This window comes from Opisthorchis viverrini (assembly GCF_000715545.1).
Source record: "Opisthorchis viverrini unplaced genomic scaffold opera_v5_99, whole genome shotgun sequence".
Lineage (NCBI taxonomy): Eukaryota > Metazoa > Platyhelminthes > Trematoda > Opisthorchiida > Opisthorchiidae > Opisthorchis > Opisthorchis viverrini.
The window spans coordinates 123,087-142,628 of NW_008751754.1; the positions used below are offsets into that span (position 1 = coordinate 123,087).

At 45.1% G+C, this 19,542-nt stretch overlaps 1 protein-coding gene across 1 annotated transcript in view; it reads left to right on the forward strand.

The window, feature by feature from the left end:
• The window catches only part of T265_13739 (hypothetical protein), a gene marked incomplete at both ends in the record, with an annotated part of 106,726 nt that overhangs the window by 33,157 nt on the left and 54,027 nt on the right, over positions 1 to 19,542 (forward strand). The window contains 9 exons of the mRNA XM_009170273.1: positions 512 to 723; positions 1,861 to 2,061; positions 2,192 to 2,420; positions 7,492 to 7,758; positions 7,852 to 8,013; positions 8,600 to 9,007; positions 9,151 to 9,430; positions 9,631 to 9,848; positions 18,888 to 19,520. Of these exons, the coding sequence (XP_009168537.1) occupies positions 512 to 723; positions 1,861 to 2,061; positions 2,192 to 2,420; positions 7,492 to 7,758; positions 7,852 to 8,013; positions 8,600 to 9,007; positions 9,151 to 9,430; positions 9,631 to 9,848; positions 18,888 to 19,520 (2,610 nt within the window). The remainder of the gene's footprint in view (positions 1 to 511; positions 724 to 1,860; positions 2,062 to 2,191; positions 2,421 to 7,491; positions 7,759 to 7,851; positions 8,014 to 8,599; positions 9,008 to 9,150; positions 9,431 to 9,630; positions 9,849 to 18,887; positions 19,521 to 19,542) is intronic.

Below are 19,542 nucleotides of genomic sequence, written 5' to 3' on the forward strand. Positions count from 1 at the left end.
GATCCATCCAAGTTCAAGTAGAACGTAAGATTGAGAGGAACTCGGGAATCGCTCCGACCTGATGAGCCCTGTGAAGGGTGAAACCTGTCGTGTGCTCTCAGGGCGTTTACAGCAACCTTATGAGTGGTGTATTAGTCCCAAGATTCCTCAGACAGTGCATTATTGGGATGCAATCAGCTTTGGCAAAGTTAAAGTAAACTCTCGCTTTTCAGTTTTTATGAATGATCAAGTCTTAGAAACTGGAGGCTCGAAGTGGTCTCTCAACGCAGTCTGTGTACTGCTTACAATGTAGAACACCAGTGTGACACCGATTATACCGAACTCCATCGAGCGATTTCAGCACACATATAAGCTCAGAAATGAAGTTTCGAACAAACCGCCATTCAAGTCAGAGATCTGCTCAATTAGTCCTAAATAGGCTGAAACAGGCAGTGTTATCGGATTCCGAGTAAACCTCCAGTACTATTTATACCAAGTACACGCGAACTCCCCCTACTTCCTTTCGGTTCAGCCAATCTGTGACGCCATCGCGAACGATGAGGAAATCAATAAAATACAGGCTAGTATCAAGCGCGGCATGCAAGAAATCAGCTCAGCTGTGCAAGAACCTTTGAGTTATTGGGATCAATTTAGAGAAATCTGGGAGTTGCCAAAAGATGACTTCATTCAGCGGTACCGACAACTCAACCCCCACGTGTCTTCTATAGATGCCGACATTGCTAGGTAAGTGACATGACCTGTTGCTGATCCACCATATGGGACATAGAAGTGAGTTCCTCATAACAGACGCTGTTAAGCTAATCATTACTTCCATCGATATAAAACAGCAATTTTCAGGAAAGCACAGAGGATAACCAATAGATTTAGCTGCAACCTTTTCTCATGGGGAAAGTTCTTTATCAGTATCAACCGTTTTACAACTCTTAGAAAAAACGCTGTTCTCTTCGACATCCTGTGCTGACTAGGGAGCCACTGGGTATTTATATAAAGTAAGTCTGACCGCTCGAATATCCAACCGAGGTACTTTGATCTAATGACTGAATTGGTGAGCCCAACGTTTGTAAAAAGAATCAATCACAAACATATAAAGATTAACATGTTTTTTTGTCTTGAGGCTCGCGGCGTGTAGTCGGTTAGATAGTGTCAAGTCAGTGGGGTTTTTTTGCCTCTAGCTGAAAAGCGACATATCCTGTAGCTGAGTTTTTTAGTAAAGCGTTGACGATCTGCACGGTCAGCAACCACGTTTCACCGATCAAAAACCTGCCGTGCTGCTTAGGTCTCCATGCCCGAATTCGTGGGAAGGGCGGATTACCTCGCAGTATCTCATTTCTCATACCTCCTATGTGTCACATGACACCAGTAGACTCATTTCGTCTCATTCTGTCAACATAAACGCTAGCAAAGATAAGATCAGATTCAAAGAAGCCCAGCCACACGAGGCTTTTCGTCCCTAGATGGACCAGGCAGGCGGGTTCAGAGGAAATCCGTGACGGGATCTACTGGTTGGTAGTTCTACGTTCACGCTAACCAGACTTAGATGGTTAACTATTGGAAGTTGGAGCTGTGGGGTCAACTACTATTTGGATAATTAAACTGACCGTTCACTAATATTCAGCTCACTCATGTAAAGGTATCTCCAGGAAGAGGTACTTTTGGTGTTAGGTTTATTCAATCTTCAGCTCATCCTACATAGGAGTTTGTGAGGTCGCACAAATCATAGGAAAATGGAGTTGTTTACGAAACAAGTTAGAATCACAGGATCGTACTGGACAGTTGTCTAAGAAGTCAAAGTCATCCATCCCAGCTTATGGCAGAATGGTTCGTTTGATTGATCTGGTCATTACATCCTTCGCAATTCAGGTATACTGAGGTGACAAACAAGGTGCAAGATGCCGAAACAATGGTAACCACTCGCTTCCTTCAACTGGACTTCAGTCTACTGAAAAACGCCATTGCTGCCCATTGTCGCGACTGGCAACAGCGCCTGACCAATCTGCTGTTGGATATGACGACGGATTCACTCAATGGCATTTACACTTATATTGAAACTAGTTCCGAGAGGTGAGTGGCATTTTGGCGGTTAGTGGATAACGGAGTGTTTGTCTACTGTCACCACATAGCCCAGTCTTCTCCGTACTGCATTATATTAGCCGAATTGTCGAGAGTAAAACTTATGTGCTCCAATTTTCAGGATATCGAAACCTCCACAAAATTTGGACGAGTTGAGTGAATCGATTCAGCTGTTGGAACGTATCTTGACTGAGCAACACGACATTCAAGCCAAATTTGGTCCTTTGGAAGAGCAATTTGCTATACTGGATAAATGCGAAGTGACTTACACCGATTCAGTGGCGGCTAGACGTGCTAATCTGGCTAATGACTGGATTCAATTTCAGAACACGCTTCTAGCGGCTGAACAAGTAAGCTGAGGTGTTATATCTTTCTAGTACTTCATTACTGATCAGATGAAGTGAACCGTTCAATTCTCTCCGATGTCCGAGATGATATATTAAACCCAGAGTTTACATTCCATACTAGCCAAGTTTGAGCAATGGAACTAACAGAAGAAAGTCAAGCCCAATACGACCATTGCAACCTGAGAAAAGTGTCCTCGTAGGGGAACGGCAAACTATTGCTTTTACTTCAAGTTGGACAATCAATTCCTATATGGTGAAAGTAATGCAGTGATCATACGTATCATCCTCTTGACACGACGAGACAGTGCTGTGGACACCGTGCTAATTCCTCCGCACGTTTTACGATGAACTAAAAGCAGCCTTCATGGTTTTGCTACAGGATGACTCAAATGTAGCGCATTAATGTGAAATGAAAACGGGGCTGTGGGAGGATATTCACTAATGTATCACAAATCCTTTTACTTGCCGGGTGCGCACAGCTCTTAATTCCTACTCCGACTGGTCACGCACATAAGGTGGAATGTGGCGGGCAAACTTTACATAACAGGAGGTTGGCCAGTCGTCGAATTCATGCTAGCTATATAAGAAACTTGAAGCGGAATACAAAGGGGCCACTTAACGGAGATGTGTCACACAAGTCACACTACCTGTAACTACCCCTTAAAGGTAGCTAGTGAGCTGCTCAGTCAGAGACTCAATGGATGATTCGGACGCATGTTCTTTGCTTTTCACCGGGTATAACTACCAACAGCCTGATGGGAAGCAAATTTTCTTGTTTGGCCACCTTATCTGTGTACCAGTTGGTTCGCTCCTGTGGAGCACGCTACATTGACAGAACTGCAAAGAAGTTGCCTAAGCGAGTCCCAAAACCCATCACATCTTGGATTGCTACAAGACACGCAGACAATTGAGAATTCGGTCCTAGCACTTCTCGTGGACATAGAGCACCGATTGAGTATAGACATCGCACTCATTGTAACGTCAGCCTCAGACTACCGCGTAAAATTGCCGAACGTTTGAGGTAAAAGGACTGGTCGTCCGAATAACGGCAAAAAAAGTTGCACCTCAAACGTCGCACTTTGGTCATCTCTGGAATTTCTGAGCTGTTAGCGCTTTCTGGTCATCCGACCGCACATCGGGTCTCCTCAGGCGTGCACACTTGTGCATGGCGCATGTAAGGGGTGTCAATACTGCTCTCCCCTCCGACACGTGGGCGTGCGACAGACAAGAGCTCAACCTGCCGTCGCTCGGATTCGACGGTGCAACGGTGCAGGCAGACAGTAAATCGGCGAAGCCAAGCTCGCCAGCCGATTGGCTGATGGCTACACACTAAGCCAGGACGGGCGGGCAGACTGTTACTCACCACCGTTCCACTGGAAGGGAGGGGACATTCCTTTCGAGCCGCAACCAGTTCCGGCAGCCTGAGTTGAACAACCCAATCAAGCACAGCTTCGGAGTTGACTGTCAGTTGGGCTGTAGCCCATTTTAGCGATCAACTTTGATGTTTCAGGAAAAATGACAAACGTTGTGTAGAATGAGCCTAACGCAACTGCAGAGGCCGGACCGAACTTTGTATCAAAAGACGACTCGTGTGACTGGCTAGTTTCTCCCATCACTTTGATGTTTCAGGAAAAATGACAAACGTTGTGTAGACTGAGGCTAACGCAACGGCAGAGGCCGGACCGAACTTTGTATCGAAAGACGACTAGTTTCTCCCATTCCATGTTTGTTCTAACCAACCACGAGTTGAACTTTTACAACTGTAATTTATTCTAAGACTGTGTTACATTTTGTCGATTTTTAGTATGTCCAAGATATATATTCGAGTTTGGCGAAGGAATATCGAAGGAATATCGCTCGATCTAAGTTGTCCTAAAAGAATAACACATGAAGTTTCGGTTGACTGGCTGCGGTCATTTTCATCCGATTCAGTGATGAGGATCTACACTTTCAGGGTGTCAACCCTTGTGGTTGTTGCTGTGGCGACTGATCGTGTCAGATGAAAGTTAAGCAGTTGGTCTGAATCGCAAATTGTGAACACAACCTGGGCAGATACATCCGGTGATCGCTGTTTGTGTTTGGCAGTAAAGTTGAATACAACCAAATCCAACTCAGCCTTCCCCAGGCAGATGGAAGGCCAATAGGAAATTCGGATGCAAAGTCATACAAGATACCAAAACGAAATAAGAATAAACTGACTTTCAGCTTTCTCGTTGCAAATTAATGAAAGGTTAAAGAAAACCTAGAAAGAATCACCTCTTATGGGACACAAATGAACCCACGACCCCTAGCGATTACCCTATAATCAGGCACACCAAACACATGGCTCAACAGTGGACACGTTCGCATTGTCAAACATGGAAACTGAGATGCGTCCAACGTGCGCTGGTGGAGTAGAGGTAACACGCTTGCTTCGCATGTGAGATGTGCGGAGTTCGAACCCCGGCACGGCCGTTGGATATGCACTGCTGATTAGCTCTAATAGGAGCGAAATTCGAGTCCAGTGCTTCCCCACTTTGGTGTGGACATAGCGGAATGACTGCTGCAGGAAAGGAAGATTACTGTTCAATTGAGTGATGTGAACATGAAGAATATATCTGGCAGTTAAGTTATGCTGACAACCAATGTAGTGTCACTAACCGCCTTAACAAAATCACCTCCTCAAACTAAGAGGCATCGTCTGTAGATAAACAAGGGAGCACTGTCCTCTTTCTCAACATGAGGGATACGTCTGAGAATTCTTAGCAGAGGTTGGAATCCAACTTTGAGTTAATCCAATGTCAATAGGACTATCAAGAATTTCGTCTCACATCGAGTGCAGTGTTTCCTCCCGCGCCTACAGACGATGATATCTGCTTTATGGGGGTGGTTTCATTTATGAGTCTGGCGTAGAGTGTCACTTACTGGATATGAACGCGTTCTGCACGATCCCGCTTGCATAACCAAAACACCATCTCAGCTTTCGTGATTTGCTCACGGGCGCCGTCAGGTGAACGCGGGTGCTACATGTACTCAATCAGTAGCATAACCAATAGTATACTGGAGTGATCAACAAAGGATCAGTTGCACTCTAAGTGCAAGTTAATTACTCCGCTGATCGGCTGCTCGTGACCAAACGCTCAAGTGTTCAAACTACTAGCCAGGAGGTCGCGGGTTCGAAACTCTCTACACTTCCATCAGATGCACATTGCTGGTGATTCAAGATAAGGATGAAACTGATATGCACTGCTTCCAGGTTTTTCAACATAGATGAGCTTCACTTACAAAACGAATGCTCCGTTGAAAGGCAGGGCCAACCAGCTTGTTTGTCAATTTGTACTCACCTCTAAACCATTCAGACACACGGTGTAGTTTACGGTCCCTACGTGCTGCTGAAATGTTCGGCCCAACCAGTCAGAGATCCATCTGTGTCAACAGTTGGAATGAGATCGGACGCAGAAGATGATATGATGTGGGGAGTAAAGAAACTAACGTCAAGTTTCTCCTCTTTAGAGAGGCCATAAATCTTACTTAGAAAACATGACCGTTGAAATAAACTCCGGTTGATCAAAAAAGATGGCCTCGCTTGCAAGATAGGTTCATCTGACTGAGATCTCTTCAAAGCGAGCCATCTGTCATGAATTTCCGTATTTGAAAATAGTATTATGGGTCGTAGGTCGGTCGCTAAACTGATGAGTAGGTAAATGGCTAAAAGAGACAAGCTGGGATTTTGATACCCAAGGGAAGACAAATATACCCCAAGAAACATCTAAGGCTCGAAGCCAGATGTAGTCATTGAACTATCTGGAGTGTTTAGATATCTCTTCAATATAAAAGATCAAGTTGTACCGTTGCTTGAGTAGTTGATCAGTACGACTTTCCATGTTTTACAACACAGGCCTGCTTCATTACTAAGCGGTCATCACCGGAGAACCCATGTCTAGTAGTCACTACTAAGGTACAGTAGAATCTATGCCGTGAAAATTGCCACGGGTTTCCATCTTGAACGAAAACAGAGTGGATGTTGCTAGACCACATGGATTCAATGAGTGTACTTTTTGGCCGTCTTTCACGCCACATTAGTTTGATGGGGATAGCAGGAATAGGCGTTTTACGGGCACCACACGTGGGTTGCCACACAAATAGCAACCTCAATAGAGATATGCGATAGAGATAGGCTCCCATCTCCACCTTTTCAACACTTATATGCTCAAAAGAACGTTCACTGAATTTATTAGCACTTTTGATTAAATACTCAGAACTCCTGATATATACAACTTCGCCCTGAGCCAATGCGAAACGCCATTAATGCTGACCCAAACGGTAAAAGTCACTACAGCGTGACGGTATGCTATGTCTTTTGTTATCCAACGAATAACTGTAGTATTCTTATGGTCCTCCTATAGAACTGTGTAGACTTTTCACTTCCAAGTTTTCCCACAGACATTATTCCCGTCCGTGATCCATCCGGTACCACGTTGAAATCCCACTTTTTACTCGATTTGCTCCTCACCGAAAGACGGGGATTGGTGACGGCTAGGTGTTTTGGCGCATGGATCAAGCATCGTTTACCCATCTGGTATAACTACGTGATGTTTATCGTATTCTGAAACAGAATATCTACCACTGTGACTCCGGCTACCACAAATTCCATTTTAATTAAGTAGGAATGGTAAGCCGTGTCATCTAGACTATTCGTATCACTGAAATTGCCTTCTTTCCCAGATCAAATCCGATGAATGGACTCTGTGTTGCATGCGTATTCCAGTCACTTACGTGACCTGCTCACGTCACACAGAAACTTCCACTGGGCATGTCTGACATTCAACTTGAGATTTAGAGGCCATTTCTTATTCTTGTTACTCGTTATCTGGGTATATGCGGCCCTCTTCAACTTCCGTTCTGTCAGTGGATTTCGCGGTCTGCTTTTACGACGAAACCCAGGTGACCTGAACAGGGAATTGTTCAACAATTCTGAAAATGACGGAAGTGGGTGAATTTTTGGCGAATAGTGTAACTTGAAACCACACGTCTGCGAAACGGTAGAAAAATGCGTGTAATTCCTGAGCTATGTATTCATTTTTTTCCATTGCAGATGATCAAGAAGTGCAAGGAGAAGTTTAAGACGGGCTTGCTAGGAGATTCGGAAGAATTCAAGCGTGCGGTGGCCAACCTGCTTGCAGAACTGCAGTCAACCGGCCCATATTCTGCGGACCTCGCTCCACAAACAGCACTTGACGCTGTGGCAGGTTTCCGAGAGCGTTTGGATAAGTTGAAAGCACGTGAGCTTGAACTAAGACATGGACTGAATTTATTCAAAATTGAACAGCCACCCTGTAAGGAAATTGCTGTGATTGAAAAGGTGAGTTCGATTCAGATTTGGTGTGTGCTACTTCACAGAGTGTTTGTGCAAGTAGATTAGGTTTCACCTGATTGTTATCTGTATGCAATACAGGATTTGGAATATTTGGACGTGATTTGGACAATGAATTACGAGTGGGAGAAAAACTGGGAAATCTGGAAATATGGGCGATTCTGTGAGCTGCAGACGACGGAAATGGAAAATCTGGCCAACACTGTGTTCCGCAAGTTTGTGAAACTGTCTCGGGACTTGAAGGTAAATCAGTACCATGTATCTTGTCAGCGATTTTTAGTTCCTGGCGTTTCCAAGTATGATCTACTTTCAAAAATCCAACAAACTCTCTTCCGGATGATCATAGCATAGTGAAATTGTTACTTCTGCTCTTCTTAGACATTTTCTCTCTTTGAAACTTCTCTTTTGGAAACCAAAATACTTAGATCTTGTTTAAAGACCGTTTGTCGCATGCTCACAGCAAATATCACCTAGGCGAACGCACTGTGACTTAGCACCTACCAATGTTTGAACCCTTCCCCATAGCATATACTTTAGGGTTCATGATGGCGATAGAGGTGTCAGTGATTTTCATATGCTATTCCAAACTGATTCTTTAGAGCATGGCTGGTAGCTATTATTGTTTGAGTTTTGAAAGTTCAATGCGCAATAAGCATACAAGAACCATGGAACATCAGTAGCGCTGAGATCATTTAGTGCCTTTCGTCTCTGTTCTATTGGCGAAAGTCTGGGCTGATTTCGGTAGCAAAATATCAGTGCTACGGTAAAACCTGATACATTTTACTTCTAAGCACGCGTTTTGTTTCTATTCGATAATCGCCCATTACAGGATAGGAACTGGGAAGTCATCGAGAGTAGCCGCATACGGGTCGATCAATTCCGGCGAACCATGCCTCTAATCATGGATTTACGAAATCCGGCTATGCGATCAAGACACTGGGTACAGTTGAAGCTAGAGATGAACAAGCAGTTTGATGAGAATTCAGCCGACTTCACATTGGAACGCATTGTCCAATTGGGATTCGAACAACATGCCGAAATTATCCATGAAATCTCGGGTGCAGCGTCCAAAGAATTGGCGATCGAACATACACTGGACAATATGGAAAGGTTGTGGCAGAATAACGAATTGGATATGGTTCCGTACAAGGAGAAGAACACATACAAACTGCGATCGACTGAAGAGGTGTTTCAAGCACTGGAGGACAATCAGGTGAGCGCTGGTGTGATATGCTGCGTTTAAACGCAGCTGGCGCACAATGAACATGCAAACTTCAGAGTTTTCCAATATTTGCACTAACTTCAGACTTTTGATGGTGCCCCCAGGTTGAACATGCACTCATTACGTATTATAAACAAGGTCTTACATCTTCCGTTTAGGTTCAACTATCCACAATGAAAGCTTCGCGTTTCGTTCGGCCGTTCGAGGTTTTGGTGGACCGTTGGGAAAGGTTACTGTCACTCATTATGGAAACTCTGGAACAACTCTTGTCCGTTCAACGTCAATACTTGTATTTGGAAACCATTTTCCTCGGTGAGGATATTCGTAAACAGTTGCCTAAAGAATCCAGCGCGTTCGATGCAGTTAATATGGACTGGCAGTCAATCACAGCCTTCCTGTATGAAACAAGAAACACCCGGGCCTGCACAACAAAGCCAGGTAAGTCCAGTACGCGGATTTGTTGTTAATCAGATCACATGGTAACTGGACAACAAGCTTTCAGCTATCTCTTACGGGCACCTGAAGATCGCAGTCTGAATTGGGACTGCAATCAATACACTGTATCCGACCTAATCGAGTAAGGAACCCTAGAGTTGAACTAACTGAAGTGAACTCATCCTCTTCCACCGCAATTCCAGGTCTTCTGGACAATTTGAACAGGCTGGTCAACAGTTTAGAAGAGATTCAACAGTCTTTGGATATGTATCTGGAGACCAAACGCCAAATATTCCCAAGATTCTACTTTCTGGCCAACGAAGATTTACTGGAAATTTTGGGACAGGGTAGAAATCCGGATGCGGTGATGCCACATATGAAAAAATGCTTTGATAATATAAATTCGCTAAAAATTGAAAAGGTGAGTTACTTAGCTTGTTACTTTGAGTAGTATATAGAACACAGTCGATTGTATATATTTTTATAGATTGGAGTGGTCCGTATGGACCAAGGTTGCATTAGGTACGTCCAGCTGATTTCCCTTTAGTGACTGAAAGCATACACCTATCACTGATCCTGATTTTGTTCACCAGAAGATCTGAGATCTGAGTAACATTTGGCGTCCATAGGACAACTGATCACGGCCAAATTGGTCAGTGCATCTTTGGAGTGAAAGTGCTCATGGGCAGGCCAACACTGGCAGGTACATGAAAATAGCTTCCAATGGGAACTTGTACATGTATCTGGTCGGTCAATTTGCTCCACTTCATCGAAAACCCTGTGCTACCTTATCAAGGCGAAAAACCCACGTGTCCTGATATCAGCCGTAGCAAGCCGAAGTTCATTTCTAGTTGAATTTCAATCTAAGACACGTGCCTTTTTAGGCTCGACTGTCTAACTCACCGTAACCTCCTGACGTCTTGAAACAAGTCCCCTGTTCGCTATCGGAATTCTACTAGAGAAGGTTAATTGGTGGAAGTGCGACAACAGCGATACAGAAATTTTCGCAATGAAATGACAGAAAAGGCGACTCAATTCAGGCCCTACACAAAGGTCTTGAGCATACGCGTGCATCCAGCTTTACACCGAACTGTCCACACGTGTTACGGCTCCGTAGTCAGGTTAGCAACGTGCGGTATACCCCTACACATACGATCGGAGTGCCCGTCATCTGATCTACCCGACACAGCCCTAGCGACTGGTGCATGTCTCAAAGCGCCTCAGTGAGACCGGAACGAAGGGCGATATCACAGTACCTTTTTTCAAAGTCTTTCTAGGCCATTCAAGCTCAGAACCAGTGGGCTCAACATAGCAAAAGCATATCCTCCGCACAATGTCTGTATCGCTCATATATCGGCGAACGATGCTAGGGCAGCAATAGATGGCCCATACAGCAGTCGCATGGGCAGCGCAGCCGGCTCACTACATCCTCCCGGTCTGATAAGGCGACTGGGACGAATTGGGCTGCCCATTTTCTCTTATAAGAGCCTAACTTTGGAGGAAAAAGTACACCGACTGTTTCCACCGCGTCAGCTTAACGGGGCTGAGCATAGATCATGAATGCAGCAAAGTATCCGAACATTGAGAACGCATGAAGAATTTGAACGGATGGTGTCCAAATCTCCAAGCATTTGAAGAAGACCCGGGCTCGAACATGGCCACACAAACACAAAATGATTTTTTAGAACGTGGGGAAAACATCATAAGCATAGCGACAGCTGGTGTAATTGTCACTCCACATGTGCTATCAAAACTAAGTTGTGGGCTCTTGGTAGAAAAATTCGCTAGGTACGAAAACATTCGTGACTAGACCATATCCTATACGGAGTGTCTGAATCAGACGAACTTATCACAGTAGGACAGTTATTAACTGTGAAATGTTGTGACTAGTTTCAAAAGCCCGTTGGGTCTGCTCAGCTAAAAAAAACTGCCTTGAACCATTGAAAGCAGACCTCATAAAAGCATAGCAATAAGGCGGAGACGGTACGGTCTATTGTTCCGGTAAAACAAGTCCATTATCAATTGGATAGCTGTTGCTATATTCGATATTCCTTTCTTTCTGTCGTAATTTTCGAGCCAGGCTAAGGCTAATGAACCGATTATCCACAATGACGTTACATTCCTTATTAAACGGCCCGATAATCAGTCGCGGTACAACGTGGTCCGAGAAGCAAAAGCCGTTCCCATTGCTCTTTTCATTGGCATCGATATAGGGGTGTAAAGTTTGCACTTAGTTAAACTGTATGTCAACCAGCCTCCGGTTTACTCAGCAGCTCATTAAGGCAGGCAAGTAAATAGTACGACAGCTAACTGAGGAGGATTCGACCACCATACCAACAGATGCAAATGGACCCAATGATTTCGAGCGGAAAAAATCGACCCCGTGACATCACCCGACAGGACATTTGTGCACCAAAATCGTCGATCCACAGGAAGTAAACGCAGTAACTGTTCAAACGAGATTGATGTGAGCGCGCCTTCTACAAACCCTTTAACCACCAACAACTAATCCAGAAATGTTCAGCATGTTTCAAGCGTCTGTGGCGCTTATCTGACTGGGAAGTCCTGACAGACGGGCCAATCGATCGACACAACCAGGATATGTTACTGGGTCGTCGCTCGAGGCACTGGGTCGACAACTTCACTCAAGCTCGAACAGGTTTGCCTGTTCAGACGTGTCCAACGTGCGCTGGTGGAATAGTGGTAACATGCGGAGTTCAAACGTCAGTATAGCGAAGGCTATGTACTGCTTGGTGGGCACTAATAAGGGCGAAACTTGGGTTCGGTGCTTCCTCCCTCCTTTGGTATGGACATACCAGAATGATTACGCCAGGACAGGAGGACGACTGCTCAAGAGAGTGATGTGAGCATGCATTCTACACCCACACCTAACTCTTGTAAAGCTAATTTTTGTGCTTTATTCCGAGGCATCGCTAGCATTATACTGCGACACAGTACGCAAAGTACCATCGATGAGCAATTTGAATGCGTCCAGCGGAGTGCGTACGTTTGTTCAACCTTGAGTGACTGAGAAAATATCAACCCAGGAAAACCGGTCGATCGTTGTGCTTGGATTTCCTTCATTTTAAACACACCCAGCCACTGTTTAGGTTACCCAGAAATTCATCACGTATTTCCGAATTTCCCCCACCCTGTTAACGAAATCTCAGTACCTGCATCCATGCCCTTGAACCAGAGATGGGTCGGCTTGTTCAGTGGCTAGACATATCACAGCCAAATGTGTGTGCACGTGTAAAAGATTTCGAGTAGAGCGCAATCGTTGCACCTGATCCTACCAGCCCATTCTCGATGACCCGCTACAGTAGACCACGAGGTCAGGTAAGCGAACCGTCCTATTGGACGTCCGATACACCCACCTCTGAAAAAACGTACGACGAAGCCGTTCGCACGACAGCGTGACCGTTGTTTGCCATCACCCTTATGCTGGTTTGGTGGCTTTTCTCACCTGTCCCCCACAAGCCCAGGTAGAAACTGCATGGTGTGACGATGGAAATGCTTCACACAACGCACATGCCGTCCAACCGATTGAAATGAAATGTAGCGTGAATATTTAATTCTAGATTTTTGTACCAAGTCATTGTAGTATCCGGAACAGTGTGACGAATTCCACAGAGCCGATTTTCATTTCTGTTCGACTTCAGGCAGACCCAAAGCTAGGAGATTGGCATGGACATCCGTATTCGGAACATTGGGCAGCAGATGAATTGACAGAAAGGACTGTGGCAAACAGCACGCGGGATAATGGGAACTACAGGTCTGGTAGCGATTTAGAGGCTGTAGACGATAATCATAACGGTCACTGTCATCTGGCAACTGAGGTCGTCGATCAGTACACGAAAGGAGCCTATGGAACAAACAAAAAGTAGCACAGAGGGAACAGATGACGGAAAAGGCTCGGCGTAGCTCGGGTTACAGAGATGATAGTCAGTAGGCAGGTTGATCAGCAGGGGCGTACTTCACAACTCTAGATGTGCGCCATATCGCGCACCGTTTTTACGCATAGTATGCGCGAACCACACTAGGGTCAGATGCATAGACACGGGCCAATAAAGAATCAGATACCAGCAACAACGGTAACGGAGCAATCACTTAACTGCCAGTTCTATAAATCACCAGTAACAGGATCAGCAGTACAAAGAGAAGTATGGGGAGTTCAGACTGCTTAGTGGTAGTCTGCGATAACGTAAAGCTTGAACATTTTGGTTCCTGTAAGGAATCAACGACCATGAAAGTAGTTTCGGAAAACAGTTGCAAACGCGAGGCCGTTGTACATTCGCACTCACTTGCTGCAATAAATCTGTTGTGTTCCTTGTCGGTGAGACTTTTTTTCTGGAACTAAAGCACTAGATTGGGGACAGCAGGTAGATACAGAGGTTCTCTAATACGTGTTGGCCGGGAAGACACTGCTGTGTTCCTTGTCGGCGAGACTTTTTTTCTGGAACTAAGGCACTGGATTGGGGACAGCAGGTAGATACAGAGGCTCTCTAATACGTGTTGGCGGGGAAGACATTCAGTGGTGTTGAATTGCACTCATGTACCGTTGAAGCATGGAACGTGCATCATGTGAGACAAAGCCCTTGTCCACTGAAGCAGCCACCAACATGGAAACGGAAAGACAGGGTTTTGTCACACAATATGATATAGAGGAACACTTTTTTTCTGGAACTAAAGCACTAGATTGGGGACAGCAGGTAGATACAGAGGTTCTCTAATACGTGTTGGCCGGGAAGACACTCAGTGGTGTTGAATTGCACTCATGTACCGTTGAAGCATGGAACGTGCATCATGTGAGACAAAGCCCTTGTCCACTGAAGCAGCCACCAACATGGAAACGGAAAGACAGGGTTTTGTCACACAATATGATATAGAGGAACCTATGGATGAAGAAGGTGCAATAGAAGTGGAGGACGATTCAATGATGAAGAGATAATCCTCCGGTATTCTAACGATGATGTTGCTGACCCAGTCGTTTCCACTTGAAGCTATTCTGAGTGATGAATATTGGGGAAATTGTCGCCTGTTAGTCAGGAGGGCCGGAAACCTGGTCGGTACACGTTTTCACAAGGCAAGGATGGAACCCGGAAAGTGAAAGGTTTCCTTTATGGAGTATCAGTGCATTGTACGTCAACCTACAGAGGTGGAAATCTATGGCCAAAAACAGTCAGTAAAACTAAGTTCGACGGTGAGCAGCAAATTTACGATCGAAGAAGATAGTATAAAAGTCACCCATATTGATATGAATTCTTACAACGCCCTGCATTTGTTAAGTTCAGTTACCCAACTACTTTAAACATGAGGCTGAAACGAAAGAAATCGATAAACGCTGATCGCATAAGGTCAGTTCTGTTGGAAAAATTACGTGCGTTCCATCATTCGCCACAAAGACTCATTAGAGGGCACCATCCCATAATAAGGATAGGGTCCTTGTTGGAAGATTTTCGTTCACTGAACGGCTGTTTTCAATAATTTCGTTGAAACGTGGAGTCCAGCTAAAATGTACCTTGTAATGCTATCAGTTTCCATGTTTTCGATCACTTAATGCAGAGGTCGTGGTCCTGATTGTTGGTATCCGTCAACGGAGGAAACGACAGAGCTCATGTTGTATTCGATTCTAAGGTCAGGACGACGCAAGACGGACATGTCATAAAGAGCACTTTGACACAATTATTTAATTAGTTTGCCATTTCATTAAGACTTCAGAGAGAAATTCAAGCTTCGAGAGGATGAAATTTTAACCCCTTCGATACGATCACGCAGGTCGATTAACTTGGTACGATAAACGTATTTAAATGGTGACAATCGAAACCAACATACACATGTGAACGGCTCATGGTTGGAGAACCGAAAAACACAATTGGTGGGCATCCCAGTGGAGTTCCTGTTGCATTTCCCATATTCGCGTCACAACTTTCCTTCAGTCTGATCACCAATTCAGTCTGATCAGCTATACTCATGGCCGCAACAGGCACGTGGTCTATTCGTTGTCAAATCGCAACTTCCCGCAGCAAACTGAGTTCGTTCTCCGGTCTTGTTCTGCACTGACCTTGGAAACAAGCCCAAACCTAAGGGCTTGCCCCAAAACGGCATAGCTCAAATAGGCCCCTTGAATTGCGCTTTTGGGCTTCTGCTGTCTTCACTCTCGCCAGGACGAGACTCTGGAGGGTGGAACTCCGTGCGGCTGTGACTCGAATGTGCTGGGGTAGGGATTGGGGGTGGTGATGCTTTATCGCGTAGCTCGGCCCACCTGAGATCGAGACTACCGCTCCGTCAGCTGATTCACTCTACCATGGCGAGGTCAAATGGGATAGTGGTGTAGATGCCGTGACGGCGGGGATTGTTACCGCTTAGCTGACCGTAGTTCGTTATGCGATGGCTATTATCGTGGCCTAACGGCAGGCCACATCTCGTTGGAGGTGTGTATTTTCAAAAGCGAAAAAGTGCTGATTTTGGGGCGTGTTTTGTGTTATGTTTGTGTGACATTCTTCCATACGTCGAAGTAGACATGGACTGGCGTGAAGGTAATTTACCCGTCGTTTATGGAAAACAAAACTGACTATTGCCATCGTGAAGGAGAAGTAACAGAAAAGTATCTAGCCTTGAAAGATTTACCTTGGAACAAGTGTATTTAACACTCTTAAAACATTCAAGACCAAAAAATTAAAAATAGGTCTTTGGGTGTACGCTTCCCCTAGGCTCTTTGTGATTTATATGACAGGTGTCTCTTCCATAATTGAGGGATGGTTGATTCTTTTGATTCGTTGATTCTTTTTCAAATGGTTCAGCCCTTGGGCATACTGGCCACTCAGAAAACACTCCGCTGCACTGAAGCTTACTTCAAATCCGTTATCTCCAGAACAACACAAAAGTTTAACATCGATTGTGCGCCTTAACCGTCAAAGGAAGCCATATTTTTTAAAGCAATATCGAGTGGCAATGAGTGGGACCATTTTTAAGGCTTTTTGCTATCCATAAGATACGCTCGATACGGTGAAGTATAGGTATGCGACCATTAACCATGCTGTTTTGGTAAAAAAATATTCCCCATCACAGATTGGTGGATTTTTGTGCACGTACGAACGTCCTAAAACGTCGGTTCCACGGACTGGATGCTTCCTGCCAATAGCTACGACGTAAAAGTCAACGCTAAAACGGACCCTTACATCAATGGCATCATTGGGTTCCGAAGCGAATGCTTACCAGTTAATGTTACTTTACTTGATCCAGCAGTACTGTGAACATGGGGTGGCATACGTACAAAGATACATTTAAACTTGGGTGACCAAACTGTTATGTTCTCGAAATCATTCATCTTTAGAGACAGTGCGGCGGATACGATTTTCCTTGAGATCGCTTAATGAAAGAGAGGCACCAGAAGCATTCATTAATAAACGTAGATTTACCCAACCTCTGGAGTTCAACTTGGCCTGTTTCGGTGAAAACGCTTACCGTAAGGTTAAAAAGTAGCGGACCTGACTGAATCATGTGTAACTTAGAGCTACCAGGATTTGAGAGATATGGAGTAATTACACAGATGACTTATCTATTTCTGGGGCTCGCGGGACAGGTATAGTCCCCGGGTTCTGTGATAATCAGTCCCCAATCTGAACAACACTTAGCTCACAAGCAGATTATTAGTGCACAGTTGATGATAGTCATAATATAATTCAAAAGGTATATGCACTAATAACAGTTGGTCGTTGGGTTGTTCGCTGAGCTGGGCCAATTTAGTTGCAAACGTTTCATCACCAATCGAGGTCAAATCATCCGTGCGTAGTTGTGCGTAGCGGTGGGTTAGTGGTTGTGGCAATAACCCACCGCTACGCGCAACTACGCACTGATGATGTCACCTCGATTGGTGATGAAACGTTTGCAACCAAATTGCCCAGCCCAGCGAACAAGCCAACGACCATCTACGCTACCTGAGCTACCGACATTCTCCTCTATAGAAAACTAATAGCAGTTTTTACTACGGTTGACAGTAGTTTACAGTGGCGAGTTGCATCATGTGTAAAATAAATGCAATGCGAGAGGTGGAGTGAGTCAAAAGGGGAGATTAGCGTTTGTGAGAGTTCCTGTGTGAAAGCTCGGACGGCAGGAACGTGTTTTCTCCGCAGTATAGATGCCACACGTGTTCCGCAACTGTCCATGGACTTGTGGAGATTGGTTGGCTTCCTGCTCTCCTGTGCGCACGTGTATGCGTGTGGTGACTGTGTTGTCTTCCTATATGTAGGAAAGTTTGATGTCTGTATAATACATAGAATCGTTCCGACGCGTACAAGACGGGAACTTGTCGGTCTTGCTTCCTGCTCTCCTGTGCGCACGTGTATGCGTGTGGTGACTGTGTTGTCTTCCTATATGTAGGAAAGTTTGATGTCTGTATAATACATAGAATCGTTCCGACGCGTACAAGACGGGAACTGACTTGTCGGTCTTGGTTGCAAGTAGGACAGGGGTTTGTCACGTGATTTGTGCGTTTGCGGATCAAACGGGTCGCGTGATCTAGCGAGCACGGATGGACTAGACAAATTAGGCGAAGTTGACTGAAGCAACAAGGAAGTGACCGTTACACGTATTGCTGGAGGTTTGGTGTCGTCCCTCTTATTCGGTACCATATTGTTATTTTTTAGCCTAATATTCAGCATATGGGTTGCTTCCAGACTACAGCGTGAAAACATTCGATGAATTCTGCCTCATTTCCGCATTTCAGTAGTACGGAAAAACTGTACGAAATCCGTAGACAACTCACTACCGTTCGCTACATTACTGGCATCAGAAACCCAGAATATCACTTTGTCTATTTTCTCCGGAAGCGCGCAGTCTTGGAGTTGCATCTCACACTACATGTTGCACTAAACATGGCCGAACATGTATGTGTAGATTGGCCGCTTGACCATAACCATACACCCATCAATCAGACTTGAGACGCAGTAATGATGCGTTAGCTATGCACTGTTGATTGTCCTCGCTAAGGGCATGGCGACTATGTATTGTTTCCACTCGAAAACGTGGAGCATCACACCGCGATTTCACATATCGACGCCATAATTCACCACTGACTGGGACTAGTAAGTCTGTCATAAGATTGTTCGTCATTGCTCGGTACACCTCCTGTAACCGCATGATACACTGTTTCTGGGTCTGTTCAGTGTCACACGCCAAATCCAGCTGTTTAGTCTTCTCACTACTCTTAAACGGTATTCCAAAATATCTAGGCAACCGACCTGTCCACGAAGGAAAGCCAGTCTCCGTAGAATGAGGACATCCAATACTCCCTACACTGATTCTAGTGAATCCCCACGTAACGCTGAAATACGGCAGTCTGACACAGCCGTATAACTCCATGTTTATGGTCAAAAACGTACCTCTTGGCGTAGTCTCTTGCTTGGCTTTCGTGTCTGATCATTCCCTTTCAAAGATACTTGATTTTTGACTTGTCAAGGTACACTCTCGTCTTGATCGTTATGGCGGCATTGCAAAACTGCCAGCTCCTAGACGAATGATGCTTGAACCTCACACATCAGACAAAGGGGACAAAACTCAAGCAGTTGCAGATTCTGTTACATCCAAACGTTCTGGGATATTAGCACAACAGACCACCGCAGTGCAAGCGTCCCCTGAAGCGCTGCCGGCGCAAATATCAAACATGAACGTTGCAGACGGTGAGCTACAGAACCTCGCAGATGCAAGTAGTATCCAAGGTGTTGAAGACTTACAATCAGACGTTGGCAGGCATATCTTCGAAATTTCGGCCCCAGAAGGTCCGGCCGCAGACGAACAAACAGCAGTAACCGAGGATAAGGTTGATGACATCATGGAGCCAGGAGGTGAAAGGATGGACATTATTGATGTATTTACAAACACCAAACAAGATCAAAGTGGTCAAGAATCACCAAGCCTCGAGCCACAGGCGGATACAGAGGGTTCATTGTCTATCTTGACTGATAAACCCAAAACAGCACAGGCTTCTGACACTTCAATATCAGCTGGTACTGCACCCGGTGGGGTAATACAGTCACCAGCATCTTCACATCCCGGAATTGTTCCTACTGCGGGAAAAGCGAAACATCACGCGGTAATCGCCTGTTCCTCACTCC